Source organism: Rhipicephalus microplus, unplaced genomic scaffold, assembly GCF_043290135.1.
Source record: "Rhipicephalus microplus isolate Deutch F79 unplaced genomic scaffold, USDA_Rmic scaffold_65, whole genome shotgun sequence".
Classification (NCBI taxonomy): Eukaryota; Metazoa; Arthropoda; class Arachnida; order Ixodida; family Ixodidae; genus Rhipicephalus; species Rhipicephalus microplus.
The window spans coordinates 369917-388000 of record NW_027464638.1 but is presented as its reverse complement, the minus strand read 5'-3'; the positions used below and the strand labels follow the sequence as shown (position 1 = coordinate 388000).

The following is an 18084-nucleotide window of genomic DNA, read 5'->3' as shown; positions in this document are numbered from 1 at the left end:
GATGAACAACATAATCGTGATACAATATGTAATAGAAGAGGCTCCTGAGTACAACAAGCCTCTTTATAAAGCCTTCATAGGCTAGGAAAGACCAGGCCCCGAAGGGTATCTGCATTTTTAAAAGCACCAAGTGGGCAAGCAGTACTTAAATCAGATGTCAATAGTTTAGAGGACTGCTACAAAGATTCCACAGCTACCTTTCTTCTGCACACGAAGGCGTTAAAATAGCGATCAAAAAGGAATCAGATAAGGAAATACGGCATCCCCAATGCTGAACTCTGCGTGATTAGAGGAAGTGTTTAAATCACTTGACTGAGAAGAAACAGGAATCAAAGTTAATGAAGAATGACTCAACAACCTACGATTTGCAGATGATGTAGTGCGCTTCGGTAACAATATCAATAAAAGGAAAAAAAGAAACGTAGATACGCCCCCTATTTAAGAGTCGGTATAACACGAAATTGAAACGTGTCAACACATAGGTAGTTCAGCATTTATGGTGCATTGTTTTAGCAACAGCAACAAATTTTTAAGTCGCGTGAATAACGGCAAGCAGCTCGAAACTTGCACCACGCACCTCAAGCAGAAAACACGCACGAAATTAGCATACACAAAGCGGGCGCTGGGTACAACTGTTGCAGCTCGACACTTCAAGTGCGCTGTTCAAAGAGAAAGACGCTCAAAACGAGCATACAAGTATACACAGGAAAGCGTGAACAAGTATCACAATTCCTCCTTCGTCATGTGCCAGAAGTGAGCTCTTTTCGTAAGCGCGGCCGTGGCAGCGAGTGAAGTGACCTTCGTTCACTCCCTAATTGTTAGTCTGATAAGCACGTGCTCAGGAGAGACCACGCTCCGTAAAAAATGGCGCTTCGTGGATGCGATGACCTTTAGAGCGCACTCATCGCGCCATCTCGCTACTGATAACAAAACGCGCTACAGCTTCGTAGCTCTGAGGACTGCCAAGCGGCGTATGTTGTACTGAGTGACTCGCCGTTAGCACCCTTGACAACGTTCGCTCCGTGGTGTAGTGTAAAGCCACTCCACGCGTTTTTCGCTGGCTAAGTTAAGTAACGCCAACTCATTCTCCCCTTTTCCCTTATAAGCAGTTTTTTTACCAGCAGAAGGTGAGGCGCTGCCGTAATGTTTCTGCTTATTCTCCTGTTCATAGACCCACCTCATAAGTATAGTGCTTAGAATATACTATATCATAAAATATGCACCACTTGAATAGGGTGAAGTGAAGAAAGCTCACACCTCCTGACGCGCCCAGCCCACCTCATTCATGCTGTCCTACCACTCGGCTGTCTACCCTGTCGGGCAGCCTGGTGCGCAACAGCGAGGAGGCATTCCTCGTGAGCTTAGGATGAAACTCAAGACAACACTTCTGGAACGAAGAAGAAAATATTTCCTTTTTCACAAGTTCAGAAACAATATGCAAAGAAAAAGCGAAAGGAAGTGGCTCAATAATTTTCTTTTGGAAGCTGCGCAACCGGAACTAGGCTGTGGTGGCGGAACAATGGTTAGCGTTACTTAAAAAAGCGGTAGTAGACGGGATAGAGGGTCTCAACGTTAGCGCAGCCCGCTGCGAAGCGAGAGGTTGCTGGTTCGACGCCACGTGACAGAATCTTTCCTTCTCGTTTTTTTTCTTTGCACTCTATTATTATATATTTTACAGCGTCATATCCGCAAATGAAATTCGTCAGCGGAGTCGTAGTGGGCCCCGGCATAAAAGACTTTCGTGGTAAATAAATGATCCAGGAATGATGCCGGAAAACTAGAAAAATACGCCTAAAAATGATCATTACGGAGACAAAGATAACGCTGAATCACGAGATAGAGCAGAAAGAGGTAAAGATCGAAAACCACACATTGCAGTGCATGCAAATATTGTATACCCAGGATAACAATAAAAGGAGAGCCAAATCCCGAAAAGGCAATGAACCAAAGAATCCTGGAACGCATTCGGCAGCCACTCCCAAATAATGCCAGGAAGTCTACCACTTGACTAAAGTTAGAAGTATAGGGCCAACACATGTTGCCAGTTCTGACATACGGGGCCGAAACTTCGAGCATAACAAAACTAGCGAAAAAGTTGAGGATCACGAAGCAGGAAGTCGAACGTAACATGATAGCCATAACATTAGGAGATCGGAGTACGGTATAAATCGTAAAAGAACACACAGGAGTTGGAAATATCCTAGCTGACATATAGCGAAGAAAATGAACCTGTGCTGGTCACGTAATGCGTAGAACAGACAACCGGTAAACAATAGGAGAAGCAGAATGGTTACCAAGCGGTGGGAAACGCATTCGGGGAAGGCAGAGAGTTAGTTGTAGTGACGAAATTAACAAGTTCCCAATATTAATGTGAAAGCAGCTCGCACAGTATATACAGGGTAAATTGTAGATCATTAGAAGAGCCTTTGTCCTTCAGTGGACTAAAATTAGCTAGATAAATGATGATGATGGTGATGATGATGATAATATGGTGGCCTCAGGAAAATAAGAGTGTTTTGCACAGCTAATTAAGTACAAAATCAAACACGCGCAGGGCATAAATAAACTGGTCCTGGCGATAAGTGAAAGTAAGTCACTAAATTAACGTATAACCAACAAAAGACAGAAAAGAACGTGAGGTAGAAACGACCAAACACGACATTTAAAATTCACATAGCCCACTCTCAAAACGGCCTTGATCCAATCACAAAACTTTGTTAGTCCACACTCGGAACACTCACTGCCAAATTTCCAAACTTCGTACATTTAACGCCAAGCAGGCACATTCCTCAATTTCACTCTAATTTCGAAATTTCTCCCCTCTCCCCTGTTGTGAACCTAGTTGGCAGACAACCAAAATTGAACTGCGCATCCCGAGAACCTGAGTGGCCACAGGCCAAAAATATGACCCTGCTGAATTAGAAAATTTAGTCAATCCACGTTCAAAACTGACTCGGGCATCTCCCGAAATTTGGACAGCCCAACCTCAAAATTTCTACGGCAGAATTTTAGCACAAGTGATCACGTAAGATGACATGGTCCCGAGAGCAAGCAAAAATTTTGAGTTGCATGGTCATATGACTGAGCGATGACTTCACGTTACATAGATGTTGTACTCGGATGGACGTCAATAATGTCGACAAGACGTGATCAGACCCGCCACGCATTGGCTGGCCATGCCAATTTTCTCCGCGTCCCTTCGTGCTCCGCGCTACTTTCGCACTTAAATGTCGTAAGGAGACTAAGACCCCTCTGTATATTTTTATATCTGCTTTACTTGACCTTATTAGCCGCTGTTTCTAATTCACACGTGTGTGGTGCCGGTTCGTAGAGGCACCCCGTGGACGGCCACGGTAGTAGCTACGCGACGAGGCCCGTTGGCGCGCCGTTTATGAAATTAGCCAACTTCTCTTTCGCTTGCTCCACTGCGTACTCCATGACATTTCCGCTAAGACAGCAGGTAATTTTCGGCTGATCTTGAAACGAGATTTAAATTACCTATGTATTCAGAGCCAAATATTTAGCTCACATTCTCACAGAAGCCTTGCCACATTTAGGCAACATGTTATACGTTCCTGCTTCGCAGAGCCCACTGAGCTCATCCATGCCCTTGTAGGCTTCTTATAATGTTGTCATCCCTGAAAGTGACCTCAGAGAACGCAAAATAATATCCCTCACTACCACCATCACCATAAGATATTCAACTGCAGCATGTTGTACGTCCACTCCAGGACGAAGGCCTCACTCAGTCTCCTCCAAACTACTTCCCAATAAACTCTCAATAATTCGAAAGCGTCGTTATTCACAATAGTTTGAACTGGTAGCCTCTTGGCGTTCATCGCTACTCGCAGAAGTCGGCTCAGAGTGATCACAATCTGTTGCAAAATCAAACCAAGCTTACCAGATATGCAACACAACGGAACGGCAGCATCTCAACGCAAATGCGAATGTGGACATTGCCCTGGAGCTCTTAGGCGAGCTGCAAACTATTCATAAAACAGTGACAGAAGATGTGCAGGCAAATGCATATTACTGTTTTCTTTTAATCTTGGTTGCGCCAACTCTTCCTTGTATACGAACGTGTTTTGGAGCACAGAGAGCGTCGTGTATTTTGGCGTTAAGAGTCACTGCAACCATGAATGCATTTCGCTGCTTGTTTTTGCCGTTTCACTGATTGATCAATTAGAGTTCCATGAACACAATGCGCGGTATCACCTACCACCAACGTGTGGTCTCTAAACAACTTTTATTGTAATATTTATAGTATGTACTCAAAACATATGCAAGTTCTGCCATAATGGAGTAGCCACTTTCACTCACGTTCTCTGAGATTGTGACGAATAGCCATAATGTGGTAATTGTAACTGTAACAAAAACCCACAACCTCAACTTAAGTGCGTATAAATATAATTTTGACAATTTTCTAGCTCACTCGCACGTTGACACATAACGTTGAAAGCGCAGACATTTCATTCATACAAAATGCTCTCTCTATTCATCAAAGCGACTTATAGCCTATGCACTTTGCTCTGGTCGCGTTTGCCCGAAGCTTATACAGGGTGCCCCCGCTCTCTTTAGCCAGAGCTTAAAAATACGCTAACACACGCAATTGTGACGCGACGAGATGTCGCTGACCCTCGCCTGAAGTTAGGCTATTTTTGTTGTTCTAAGGTATTGTTTAATTACATCTGTTTAATTAGCTAACTTTGAAGTAACGAAGAGGGGCAAAAACTTTAAATGAGAAAGTTGTAGATTGGTTTGCAAAAGGACCGATTAGACAGTTTTGATCTTTATATCTGGTAATTATTATTGTTTTTCTGCTAACTACAAATAACTACGAAATACAAAAAAATACCATATGACAAACCTGCTCGCGCACCAGTGCACACAATGATTCTTGTGCGTTCCGCGTACGAATAATGACCTTCAGAATAGACCGTTGTCGGCGACCCTGAGTACATATGGGCGTTGAGCGTTCGTTTTACAAAACATAAGTTGGAGTGCAATATGCCGCTACGAAAAACATTCAGTTGAGTTTTATAATATGGAGTCCTCTGAACCTCGATAGACTTCAGTGAATTTTTTCTCACAGACTTCGTTTATGTATCAATTCCAATTTTCCTGTTTTCGTGCGTAATTACTTTCTTGTGTATGGAGCATGAATGCCCAAACACAATACTTTCTATTTAAACAAATAATTGAATGGAGAAAACGTTTATTTTGAGGATGAAAAGGACGCTTACGTGATTTTTGAAATATGTGCAGGGAATAAAAGTAAACAGACTAAATGCTAAAACTGCAATATGTTTATTAGTTTACATTTACACTTAGCTTACAAGCCAGTGGGGAATCTGTAGTGCATTCCTTGTTCATTAATTATTGCTGGGATGAACAAGGTGGCAAAAAGACTTACTGCAGCATCAAAAATGAACATGAGATAAGATCTTGTGACTATTTCGGCTTTTGGAACGTACCAAGCGGACCCATTAATCTTCGATTGCATTTGTTTCGAATACTGCATCGTTGGCAATCTCCTACATTCCTTTCAGTTCACAGCTCTTTGTGTTGTTCTGTCTTCTTATCCAGCAAGGTTTTGGATACAGCTGAATACATCCACTTTAAGCCTTTTGCCCACGTTCCTAGCTACGTGAGTGGAATGTTCTGTGGATACCTTACTGTGCGCTACAGGAATGCACAAATTTCGAAGGTGGGTATTGTTGTGTACCTCAGGCTGTGTTACTATATTAAATACTTCAGGCACTCTAAATGTGCCACAAGCTCGATCAGCTGTTATTTCTCAAAGCCTATAAAGTATACATTTTCTTGAGAGTTTACCGCCATTAGGCAATGGTAAAGATTGCTCGAAAAAGCGGCTTTTCTAGAGTCAAGACACATATGATGCAAGCACTACACATTGTTAAATACCGCTACATCGATTAACTTGGTCGATCAACTTAAAAAAAATATATAGTTAGTCAACTTGATATAAACTACATCAATGCTTTGTTTAGCATAAATATACAGCTGTGGCAGGTGCCAATAAGTATGGAATAATGTATTTCTTATTTAGCTAGACCTAACACATGAACTTTTAAGCAAAAGTGTACATGCGGTACTTAAGAAACTGATGTTAGCGCAAAATTCACCATTTAGGCATAGGAAAATGGTTAGTAGGCCTACTTGCAATGCATGCGAATGGAAGTTGACTGGTAGGTCTGCCAGTTGTCAAGAATTGTTTTCCACACAGAATGAGTGACGAAAATGAATTGGTGTTTTGGGCAGTTTTGTGCCACGTTAATCATCGAAGGGCTCATGCGAAAAGAGAGAAATAGAAGTTCACTGGTAACTCGTCTCCAGTTAGGATATGATTGCACACAAAAAGGGTCTTACAGTCTGACGAATACTATTCATTTTATGGAGATTACCGCTAAAAGGCTTCAAGTAGTCTTGAATCTGCCATAACTGCAGAAAGTTAATTAGTAAGAGCCAACAAAAGCTGACCACAATGCCATAGTATTAGTGGTTCTTTAACTCTACTGACCTGCTAGAAAAAAATTACAAATATTCACCGCCATAATTTAGTTCTTTATTTTATCATCACATATTTCATAAACTTGGACGCTACCATCTCCTAGATAGCCATTTAACTAGCTGATGAAATTTAGGAAGAACTTCTTGTTTCCCAACCATTCATCTTGCTTCTTTTTAGTTCATCAGACTATAGATCGGTTTAGTGAAGAGCAGTAAATATATAGTCTTAAACCAGACCATTTCCCTGATACTTGTTAAAAATTCTCTGCACGCTCGGCTTGCAGCTCATGCAGGGTTGTGCGTGGTTTGCATCAGTCGTGCTCAGCATGATCGTCATCTATGTGCCCACCCCTTGGAATCGAGGTCACATGCCCACGAAAATGGTCACCGCATTGTACGCCGGTCTTCATCGTGTCGTGTGGTCTCTCCCTTTCTGGTGGCTGCACTACGCATGCGTCACCGGACGTGGCGGTGAGCTACTATTGTCTGTATGGCCACAGAATTGTAGGAAACAGAGGATGTCTCTTTAGTGGTAGCTTTTATCGATTCCTTGGGAGTGTTGATGTTTTGATATGATATTAAGAGAAGGATAAACATGAAAAAAGAGAAGAGTAGGTGGCACCACAAATGGGTGCCACACTTTCCTTAAATAGATTTGTTTGACAAAAAGTGGCCGTGAAAAGCGTTTTGCTCACGTATTATTATTGCTGCAATTTTTGCAACACCATTTTTTGGTCGTCTTCTATGCCACATTTCTTTCATTGGTATGCTTCAATAACATCGGTCATTTAATTGTTCTTACCTACTTACCATTTTGAAACAGCTAAGCCCATATCATGACCATTCAAGCCATCTTCCAAAACTAGTAAACAAAGAAGGTAATTACACATTACGTGAACAGAAGGCAGAAATGTAAGATGACACGAACACTTCATGAACCATCATAAATAATATGTGCTACACAAACAGCAGCTTCGAAAAAACGAGGGACCCGGTTCGAATAGCGAGGACAGTTTTATTTATCAACTTGTACATTCGTGCCACAACACCGCAGGTATAACATCAATCAAGATTAGGGCATCCACCACACGTTATAGTGTGCAACTGCATCTTAGCGTAAAGACAATTGTTTACAACCAAAACGGCATACTTCACTATGACAAGAACACGTACGGTTGAACACATCATGTGTTCAAACCATGGCCAAAGCAATTTTTTCTCAAATTGCGGTAGTGACTTCATCATATCACAACATATCTACAGCAGCAAACTTTTAACCTCTACTGCTCCTACCTTAGCTCTTCATCACTGCCGTAGCCAAAGGAGAAGGAGGGGGTTCAGACTTCAGACACCCTTCCGCCCCACACACACACTGGTAGCCCGTATTTTAGTTGAGATTATTGGAAAAAGTTTTGTTGCGCAGGTGAGGTAATGGTTAGACAATGTCACCCATTGTTTATTAAGTTTGGTTAGTGCCAAGACGAAAAATGCGTACTTTAGGAGAGAGAGAGAAATAAAGATGCAAGAAAAGGCAGGGAGGTTAACCAGACGCACATCTGGTTTGCTACCCTGCACTGGGGAAGGGATGAAGGGGAGAAAAGAGGTTGCAGAGAGATAAGAAGTTACACACAATCACGAGCACACTCGGGGGAGCACACACAGTTCACAGGCGGTCGCCCAGGTTTGTTGTCTTTAAGTGAAGTAGGAGTGCTTTAGTCGCTTTCAGCGCAATCGAGGCAGATGCCCAAGGTGCCAGAATTTCCTGCACACAGAATGGTCCAGAGTCAAGTTGATTCAAAACCATCCGGAGCTGGCGTCGCTTGGTGTCGTAGCAAGCGCAGCTGCACAGGACGTGTTCAATGGTCTCTTCAGCTCCGCAGGAGTCGCATGTAGAGGTGTCTGCCGTACCAATGCGAAAGGAGTACACCTTAGTGAATGCAACACCCAACCAAAGGCGGCATAACAGTGTCGCATCGGAGCGGAAAAGTTGTGATGGTATCTGTATCTTGAGCGAAGGATCCAGTTCATATAAGTGACACCTTCGGAAGCTGGTAGACGACCAGAACGTACGTGTAAGATCTCGAGCCAGCAAGTGAAGCTGTCTTGCTGCATCAGTCCTTGATAAAGGAATCGGGACCACAAGAGTTCCTTCATGGGCTGAGCAGGCTGCATCATCGGCTAATTGATTTTCGGTAATACCGATATGTCCAGGCAGCCATTGATATATAATGCCATGCCCTCGTGCTAGAGCTTCATGATGGCAATGTCTTATTTCATGAACCAATTGTTCATGATTCCTCCTACGCATGGCAAACTGGAAACTCTGAAGTGCTGCCTTCGAATCACAGAATATGACCCATTTTCCTGGACGCTCTTGAATGAGATATTGTGAAGCAGCTCTTATACAGCAATCTCTGATGCCGTAGACGTAGTCATATGCGACAACTTAAATTTGATTGTGATTGCTGCAGCTGGTATTACAGCGGCACCTGATGAGCTGCTGGACGAGACGGACCCATCAGTGTATATCTGCGTTCGGTCTAAGTACAACTCATATAATAATAGCAGTGTTGCTTGCTTCGATGCTACTCTGGAATGATTGCTTTTCTTTTTGATACACGCAATTTCTAGACGTACTTGCGGCTCGTCGAGGGACCACAAAGGACATGCAATTCTCGTAGCTGGCGTACATCCTGATGGAATGCTGCTTAGGTGCTTGGCTATGACGTCTGAAAACGTAGCATGTGGTCTTTCGGAAGGTAGAAAGGCCAAGTGGTGGTCGGGGACACGGCTAGCATGTCGAATGTGTGCTCAGAGGCAAACTACAACTCTATATGTCCTGACCGGATGGTCTTTGGTAAGCATGATTGTGGCATAAGTAGAAGCGCATCAGGCAGTCCTAGGCAGATATGCAGCGCCTGACCCTGCAAACTCTCCAATAAATGAGTAGTGGATTTGCAAGTGTTAGTCAGTACCGGCCAGCTGTAGCGCAATAGACCCAGAAATAGGGCCCTGTACAGCTGTAGCATGGAGGCCACAGAAGTTTTCTTGCTTTCCCGCATATGAATTTCATTATATGCACAATAGATAGCTGTCTCTTCTTCAAGTACGCACAATGCGGGCTCTACGAAAGACTTCTGTTGACTATTATGCTCAGGAAACTATGCGTCCGTGCATACTTGACACTCTGCCCATTGATGTAAACAGATTATGGCGTCATTGGTTTGCGTGTAAACGCAATCAATACGCACTTCACAGTTGATATAGTCAGGCCTTTTTTCTGAAGGTAGGCTGTTGTGAAGGTTGTTGCCCGCTGTATTCGTGCATGCACCTGAGGGCGAGTAACTGCAGCACTCCAGAGGCAAGTATCATCGGCGTATACGGATAGGCACACTGACTTTGGCAGAAATTCCGCCAGGCCACTGAGGGTGACATTGAACAAGGTGGGGCTTAAATCACCTCCCTGAGGTACTCCGCAGTAGGTGTAATGTTCAGTAGTTTTACCCTCACCTGTTTGCACACAAAAAAAAAACCTGCCAGTTACATATTCTTTTATCCATTGAAACATTCGTCCACCAATGCCCATTGCTGCGAGAGAAGTGAGGATGGCATCGTGAGCTACACTATCATATGCACCCTTCACGTCAAGAAAGAATGCCACTGATATACGCTTGCGACTTTTTTCTTGCTGAACGAATGTCTATACGTCAAGGACACAGTCGATGAAGGAGCGGCCTCGACGGAAGCCTGCAATGCAGTAAGGGTTGTTGGTGTATCGTTCCAAGTACCACTCGAGACGAAATACAACCATTCTTGCCATCACTTTTCCGAGGCAGCCTGCGAGGGCAATAGGGCTATACGCTGTCAAGTACAATGGTGATTTTCTCGATTTCAGAAGTTGTATTGATCGACTTATTTTCCATTCTCGGGGAACACTCCCGCAGAGCCAGGAGTTGTTGAAACATGTTAAAAGTTCTCTTCTGGCTTTTTGTCCAAGATGTCTCAACGCACTACAAGTAATACCATCAGGACCTGGTGATGACCTTTCCATCATGAACGATGGTGTGCTAACATATCTGTGGGGTCCCACGTACGGCAGTTGCCTTGACCTGACATTGGTATCACGGGGCTTCTCTCACAAAGCTAAATAGTTTTGCGGTATTGAGACTCATGGGAGTGATACATACCCACCTACGTGAAGATTGATGGTATCTGAATTTTTTTTTATCAGGTGTTGTAATTGGCACTGACTGGTCGATGTTTACATCGCGTGTTGAAGACGCTTTCCAAGAAGGCCCTGCCTGCAGCTTGGAAAATACCATCGCGGAAGCTATGCAAGCGTCCAAATGTAAATTATCATTTTGTCTAAAATAACACAGTTCGACATCGAACTGGAACAATTACGAGCTATACGAAGGCGCGCTGAACGATGATACAGACGCACAAGATCAATTTACGACCATAGGGAAGCAAGACGGCTCCAGAAAAAGATTCAATGAAGCATTGAGAAGCTGGAGAGCGAACGCTTGAAAGAATCCTGCGAATCTCTAGACCCACACAAACCGCTGTCATATATCTGGATAACAGTTCGTGGTCTTCGCTCCTCTCCGCAACAATGACACACTTTTAAAGTTTTGGCACTCCATTATGGAAAAACAGAACTCGAGGTGGCTGAAGAATTTTGCACGAGAGTTGCCGGGGATGTTATGAACGAGAGAATTGACGCCCCTATCGGAAAAAAACGAATGGTGGGCATGGTGTAAACCACCACCCACCATTATAATGGATTAATGTAGTGGGTGAATGGTGGAAAACGCCCACCATGGCGCATGGTGGGTATGGTGGGTGCTGCAGTGCCGGCAACACTTGAGCGCGAAATGACGTCAGAATCACCGTGACGAGCTGCCACAAAAAATAACAAAGAATTCTATAAAAACGGTATAAAAACACCCGCCCCGTAAAAAAAAAAAACAAGGCGCTACGGAGAATCAAACCTGCAACCTGCGGATTCCCATTTGGAGACGCTAACCACTGCGCCACACCAACATGACGTTGATTGAGTGTTAAATACTTGGTTGGCATACAAACTTACGGTTCAACTTGAGTTATGTTTGTCGTGTACACAACATAGACAAGATCTATACCTGCTACTAAAGATTGCACATTTATTAAACACAAGCAACTGCGGCCTGTAACAATTGCCTCTATGTTAATGGCACTAGTGCTATTTTATTTTACAATTCACAATTTCAAGAAAAAAAAAACCAAGTGGACTGGGGAGCAGCAACAGTTTACCGGTGGGGTCTGCCAAGTTTAATATCCGTTTCGCGCTCGTTCTGAAGGGTGAAATCTTCTCACGCTTTATGACGCTTCTAGGCTCATTCCATAAATACGCCCGTCTAATTTATTTGATTGAGTATTGGGATGCTTTTCGCGCAATGTAGAGGGCGGTCGCGCCAGCGCAATGCTGTAGCTCTTTCGCTAAAGCAACAACTACATAACGGCTTGGCCAAAACGAATGCAGTGTGCCGGAAACATTACGCTATCATATTGGTTCACCAAGCATACGAAGTGCCACGTCTGAGTTCTCGTACAAAAGCTAGAGAAGTGCCGGCGAGTGCGACCGGCGGCTGTCGGTGAGAAGACACTTAATTACGTTCTCTGGAAGTGCTTTAATCGCGTCGCATCGATGTTTGTTGCTTCTTGAGCGGACACCATACACAATGAAAAATGCTTCATTTAGGTTAATTGATGCCATGGCTGCGCTGTATTGTCATACTTAATCGTCGAAATCGTGTACTCTGAAACCCGGAAGCACGGATAACACAATTGTACGGGCTCGGTCGGTAGGCCTAACTTTGGTGGAAATCATGGTGGTAGAACATGTCGTGCACAGATCTCAGCTTGGTACACTATATAAATTACCCGCAATTATAAGCCCACCCATCATCTGCTTACTGCTTCCCAGCATTATCGCGATGGTGGGCAGAGCTTCTCAGCTTGGTACACCATGTGGCCCACCATAACAAGCAGCACCCATCATCTGCTTAGTGCTTCCCAGCATTATCGCAATGGTGGGAAGAGTTTCTCAGCTTGGTACACCATGTAGCCCACCATAATAAGCACCACCCACCATATGCTTAGGGCTTCCCAGCATCATCGCAATGGTGGGCAGAGTGTCCCATTATTGCCCACTATCTAGCCTCTGCTTTCCACCATCATTTCCACTTTAGCCATCATCTGTACACCATACCACCCAGTATGTCCCGGCATAACCACCATATTTTCCACTACGTCCCACCATAGCCATCATAATTTCCACCATGCCCACTATTATTTCCACCATGCCCACTATTATTTCCACTACGCCCACCATGTTTTCCAGTATCCACCATGGCAATTTTTCCGATAGGGGCCGTGATAGTTCCTGAGACGCGATTACCAGAAATAGACATTCCATTCACCATAGAAGAACTAAAAGGTGTGTTAGTCGCTTCTAAGCGTAGTTTAGGAGCACCTACATAAAGTAATATCATGAAATCATGTAGGATAAGGATAAAGATAGTGCAAGCTAGCGTACAAAGCGCAATTAGACACTGCCGGGTTAGGTCTACATCCTGAAGTGGTCATAAAACAAGATGACCATGGCAGTAGAGGTGGTCGTCGTCACGATAATAATAATAATAATAATAATAATAATAATAATAATAATAATAATAATAATAATAATAATAATAATAATAATAATAATAATAATATAATAACACATTATTATTATTATTATTATTATTATTATTATTATTATTATTATTATTATTATTATTATTATTATTATTATTATTATTATTATTATTATTATTATTATTATTATTATTATGACTGACGGATGCAGTGCCTTGAATGATTCAGTGTGGTTCACTAATTGTAATGCATTGTCATTTCACAGGGTCTCTAAATGCCTTCTTGTCCTCGAGAGTGTTCCAAGTGCTCGGGCGGCTTGTGTATGGCACGTATTTAGTTCATTTTCCTTTGCTGTTAGTCCGCATCGGAATCATCAAGACGCCTCTTCAAGCAGAAGAATTTTTCCAGGCAAGTATTATTTAGTGATGTCTAGTGGTTGCATGCTAGCATACACTCAAGTGTGTGGGCTTAGACGAGCATGATCGATAATTGCCAATTCAAGTTCATTTCACTGCCGCACAAGTTATAACGTATGTTCTATGTAATGCTTCTCGGTCTCGCGTTTACGTTATCTCATCAGCTGTCACTTCTGCAGAGTACTGGTAATAGTAGTAACGAACGTTATAAAAATTTGATGTATCCTTAAAAAAGGAAAAAAATGCACCATAGTAAGTGAATCGAGCAATATCAAATGAATTAAAACAACTCATGATGTCATCTGCTTGGGCGGTAAAGAACAGTAAAGGTTGATGCAGAATTACTGGCTAAAGAGAATCACGTCTTATGATCACGAAATGGGGAAAATCTATGCTTGGGAGTACTTGCGTGGTAAACTTTTTGGTTGTTTGGTAGATTCGGTGCATGCTGTTGTTACTAGGAACCGACTGGCCGTTACACAGTAATTCTACAATGTACAAGACGAGACGAAAACAGGAATCAACACTATCTTCTCTCTCCTGTAGTCGTCATTCTACTTAAAGTGCTGGAACTTTCAACTTTCACAGCTTATTGAAATTTCCGTTTGCATCACGTGCGAAGCCACTGTTTATCTACCCTGAAGTACACATCACTGCTCTCTTCTTTAAATGCGCAGCTTTTCTTTGAGTACCAAAGTATCTTCTTTGAGTATCTATCTATCTATCTATCTATCTATCTATCTATCTATCTATCTATCTATCTATCTATCTATCTATCTATCTATCTATCTATCTATCTATCTATCTATCTATCTATCTATCTATCTATCTATCTATCTATCCTTTCCTTTCTCCGACATTAGCCAGCGTGGGGTCTTTTTCGAAAGCAGTTACGAAGACCTGCCATGATTTGGTGGTAGACTACCGGACTGCCATATAGATTGCTTGGGTTCAATTCCTGCGGAGATCTTCATTTTTATTCTTTGCATTCAACGCTGCCAATGCCGGATTTTCTCGACGCTCACGCATTTAAATTGCATATGTCTGTTACCGCCATTCCTGGGTAGATATGAACTGTGAATCACAAGTGGCACATACCCGCATACTGCTGCCCGTAGTGTACGAGTATGCGCCACGGATGTCTGGAGGGAAGGTTTTGACGGCGTACGCGACAGGATTTTCCCGTGATTCATGTCATGAACAAACAGTCATACTAGTTAAATCCTCTTGATTGATATGTGGGGCTTCACGTACCAAGACCACCATATGATTATGAAAGACGGCGTAGTGGTGGGCTCCGGAAATTTCGACCAACTGGGTATCTTTAACGTGCTGCCAAATATTAGCACACGGGCCTACAGCATTCTCGCCTCCAACGAAAATGCGGCGGCAGCAGCCCGAATTCAATGCCGCGACCTGCGGGTCAGCAGCCGGGTACCTTAGCCCCCCCGGCGGGGCTAGTTAAACCCTCTTATCTTCTCTTAACACTTTTTGTATACACCCAGTTAAAAAGATGATCAGAAGAGCACCCAGACGTATAGGCGGTTTGATAGATACCTAAATGGAAACGCTTAAATTTTATTAGCAGACAGATCCTTCGAATTTAAAAATAAGGAAAGAAGGAATGACTAGACTGACAAGAATATGTGTTTCACAGTATTGTATGCGATCACGGTTAAGCTTCACAACTGTAACGACTTCCTAACCATAGGGTTAGCGTACGATTACGTGCACAACCACATAGACCACTGAAAAATAAGCAGAATATATGAACTGCAGCATTTCTCTCTGTTAAATACATAATTAGGCATTAAGTATTAACATTGACGTTGTCAATAACGTGTGGGGTAAGACCAAGTTATGGGCGATTTAAAGGTGGCATTTAAGTTAGGCCAACATGAATGTAAGAACCGGCGTGATACAAGTTACATGCATAATCAGCTTAGGCATCCAGACGCACTGTGCAGATAGGGGTTGTGTCAGCTACACTGTGAAAGCAGGCTAGATTTTGCGGTATTGCCAAAAGTAGTAGCAGGTCAGATCACAAAGTGTTGAACTTAATACTCTTGTGCTACTCACTCCAAACGCTTGGCGGCCCCTGAAGTACAAAAAAAATCCAAAATAGATGTTGAACGTATTAGTAACATATGTTACTAATACGTTCTAATACTAACTGTTAGTAACTGTTGGTAATAGCAATTGAGGCGTTACTCATAACGAAGTGGTGATGGCGATGTCAATCACCAGAAGGCCCATGAAGTAGAGTATTGCATTGGGTTTGATACATGTAGGAAACCGCAAAAGCTAATAATATCTAGAGTTTTTTCTGTCCCAAAACTACGATATGATTATGATAGACCTCGTGTGCTCCGGAATCGCGTCGCCGCACAGCACACGGGCCTCTATAATTATAGCTTCATTGAATTGCGACTACCGTGGCCGGGATCAAACCGGGGACCTTCGGGTCAGCAACCAAGCACCATAACTACTGCTCCACCGTGGCGGGCTAACCGCAAAAGTTTACGCACCCGTCAAATGTGTGGCCATTCGCCTGTCATCTCTTATATAATGCGACGTTCTCTTCGGCAGCCGTGCCCCGCCGCGGTGGTCTAGTGGCTAAGGTACTCGGCTTCCGACCCGCAGGTCACGGGATCAAATCCCGGCTGCGGCGGCTGCATTTTTGGTGGAGGCGATAATGCTGTAGGCCCGTGTGCTCAGATTTGAGTGCGCGTGAAAGAACCCCAGGTTATCAAAATTTCCGGAGCCCTCCACTACAGCGTCTCTTATATTCATATGAAGGTTTTGGGCTGTTAAACCCCACATATCAGTCAATCTTCGGCAGCCGTGACTACGTGCTGATGTGCATATGTGTGCGTAGAGTTCCCATCAGGGGGAAGGAGGGCGAAAGCTCATAGCCACGCCTGTCTCACCCCTGCCCCACCCATTGGGTCAATCTATGGGACAGATTTATTTCGCACATAACCCTCCTCATAGGAAACTAGTAGGCCAGCTGCACGCCCTACCCCCCCCCCCCCCTCCCGTGCGCACGCCTATGCTTATGTCTCTAAAGCAGTTTATCCGTATAAATGTTATCAGTCCCAATCAAAGTAGAAGTGTGAGGGCCAATGTGGCAGATGAGCGCCTCGTGAGAAAACTACAATGTAACGTCGGGAAGCATAGCAGTGTCCACACTGATATGCTGTGATTAATAAGATTGATTTCCAGCCTTAGGCGGTGGTTGACCATAAGCATTCACCAGTTTTGTGGTTGGCTGGGCGTATAACGTATGAAGTACATTACTTAACTTGACGGTACAGGCACACTATATATGTTTCTCTCCTCATTCATTGCCTCGTTTTAACGACGTTTCTTTAAATTATGGTACACGTGAATATGTACCGTTCCATCATTCTCACTCTCTCGTTCCAGACATTAGAGTTCATTGGCATTTCTGTGCTGAGCATGACGCTCGCGTTGCTGCTGAACATCACATGCGAGTCCCCCATTGACTCGCTTGACAGAATGGTCTTCCGCTCGTTCGACAATCGGATCTTGAAAGAGCTCAACAATTCCACGGCCGTGAAGAAGCCTCCCCTGCCAGAGATCATCGAGAACAACCACGAAAAGTCTCGCCTGTAAACACGAACAGTCTTCAATTGTCGCAAATTAAAACTGAACAAAGTTTGTTCTCTCCTTCCTCTCCGAGTGCTTTAAACTGTAAGTGGCAACTCTTGTATGAAGACGTTATGGGTGAAACGTTCGACGTACATAAAGAGTGAAGGCTATAGAGAACAATATGAAACAGAGAATACAGGTGGTGCTGAGCATCTATCGATCCCTTTGCCTTGTTGTCTCTGCTGTAATAAGAAGGAGGCGGAGGCTGAGGGAAGTCCTAGAAATCAAAATTCGCGTAAGCTTTGAAAAGAAAGAATTGACGCCAAAATATTCCTCCCCTACCCTGTGTACATGTTATTAACTATACGGCATGTTGAAACTAGTTTGTGCTATACTCTTGAAGAAACGTTATCGTAATGACGAATCGCTGGCCCTACTGCCTTATAGCTAAGCTTTTAGAACTCAATTTTTCAATGTATTGCGAAATAATAACAGCAATGCAATTATTCCGATAGCAATTATGCTACATTTTGGTGTATTTTGCCATCACCATCATGTTCTGTATAAAGTTCAAATCGAGAACATCGCCCTGCCTGTCATATCTTCTACTCCAGAAGTCTCAAGGTAATCCTAGCTAGTGGACTGCAGTCATGAAATCATTTCCACAGAGTTGGGATAGCGAAGATGGTGAGAGCGGGGGCAGGGGGGGGGGTCGGAGCAAGTTTCACGAAATGTCACTTAATGTAGCCATTTGAAAGAACGCCTTTCCTATATGCCAATCTTTAGACATTTCTGAAGGTGATTGGACAAGGTGATTCGTAAGCGATATAGATATTATTTT

The 18084-nt window shown here is 43.4% G+C and overlaps 1 protein-coding gene across 1 annotated transcript; it reads left to right on the top strand.

Annotated features, from left to right (window-relative positions):
• Window positions 1-5534: 5534 nt before the first annotated feature.
• On the top strand, window positions 5535-17321 carry LOC142790028 (nose resistant to fluoxetine protein 6-like). The gene is made up of 4 exons (XM_075885054.1): window positions 5535-5707; window positions 6816-7002; window positions 13478-13620; window positions 17058-17321. The coding sequence occupies exons 1-4, from the start codon at window positions 5657-5659 to the stop codon at window positions 17265-17267; spliced, it is 591 nt and encodes a 196-aa protein (XP_075741169.1). The 5' UTR covers window positions 5535-5656; the 3' UTR covers window positions 17268-17321.
• The last annotated feature ends 763 nt before the right edge of the window (window positions 17322-18084 follow it).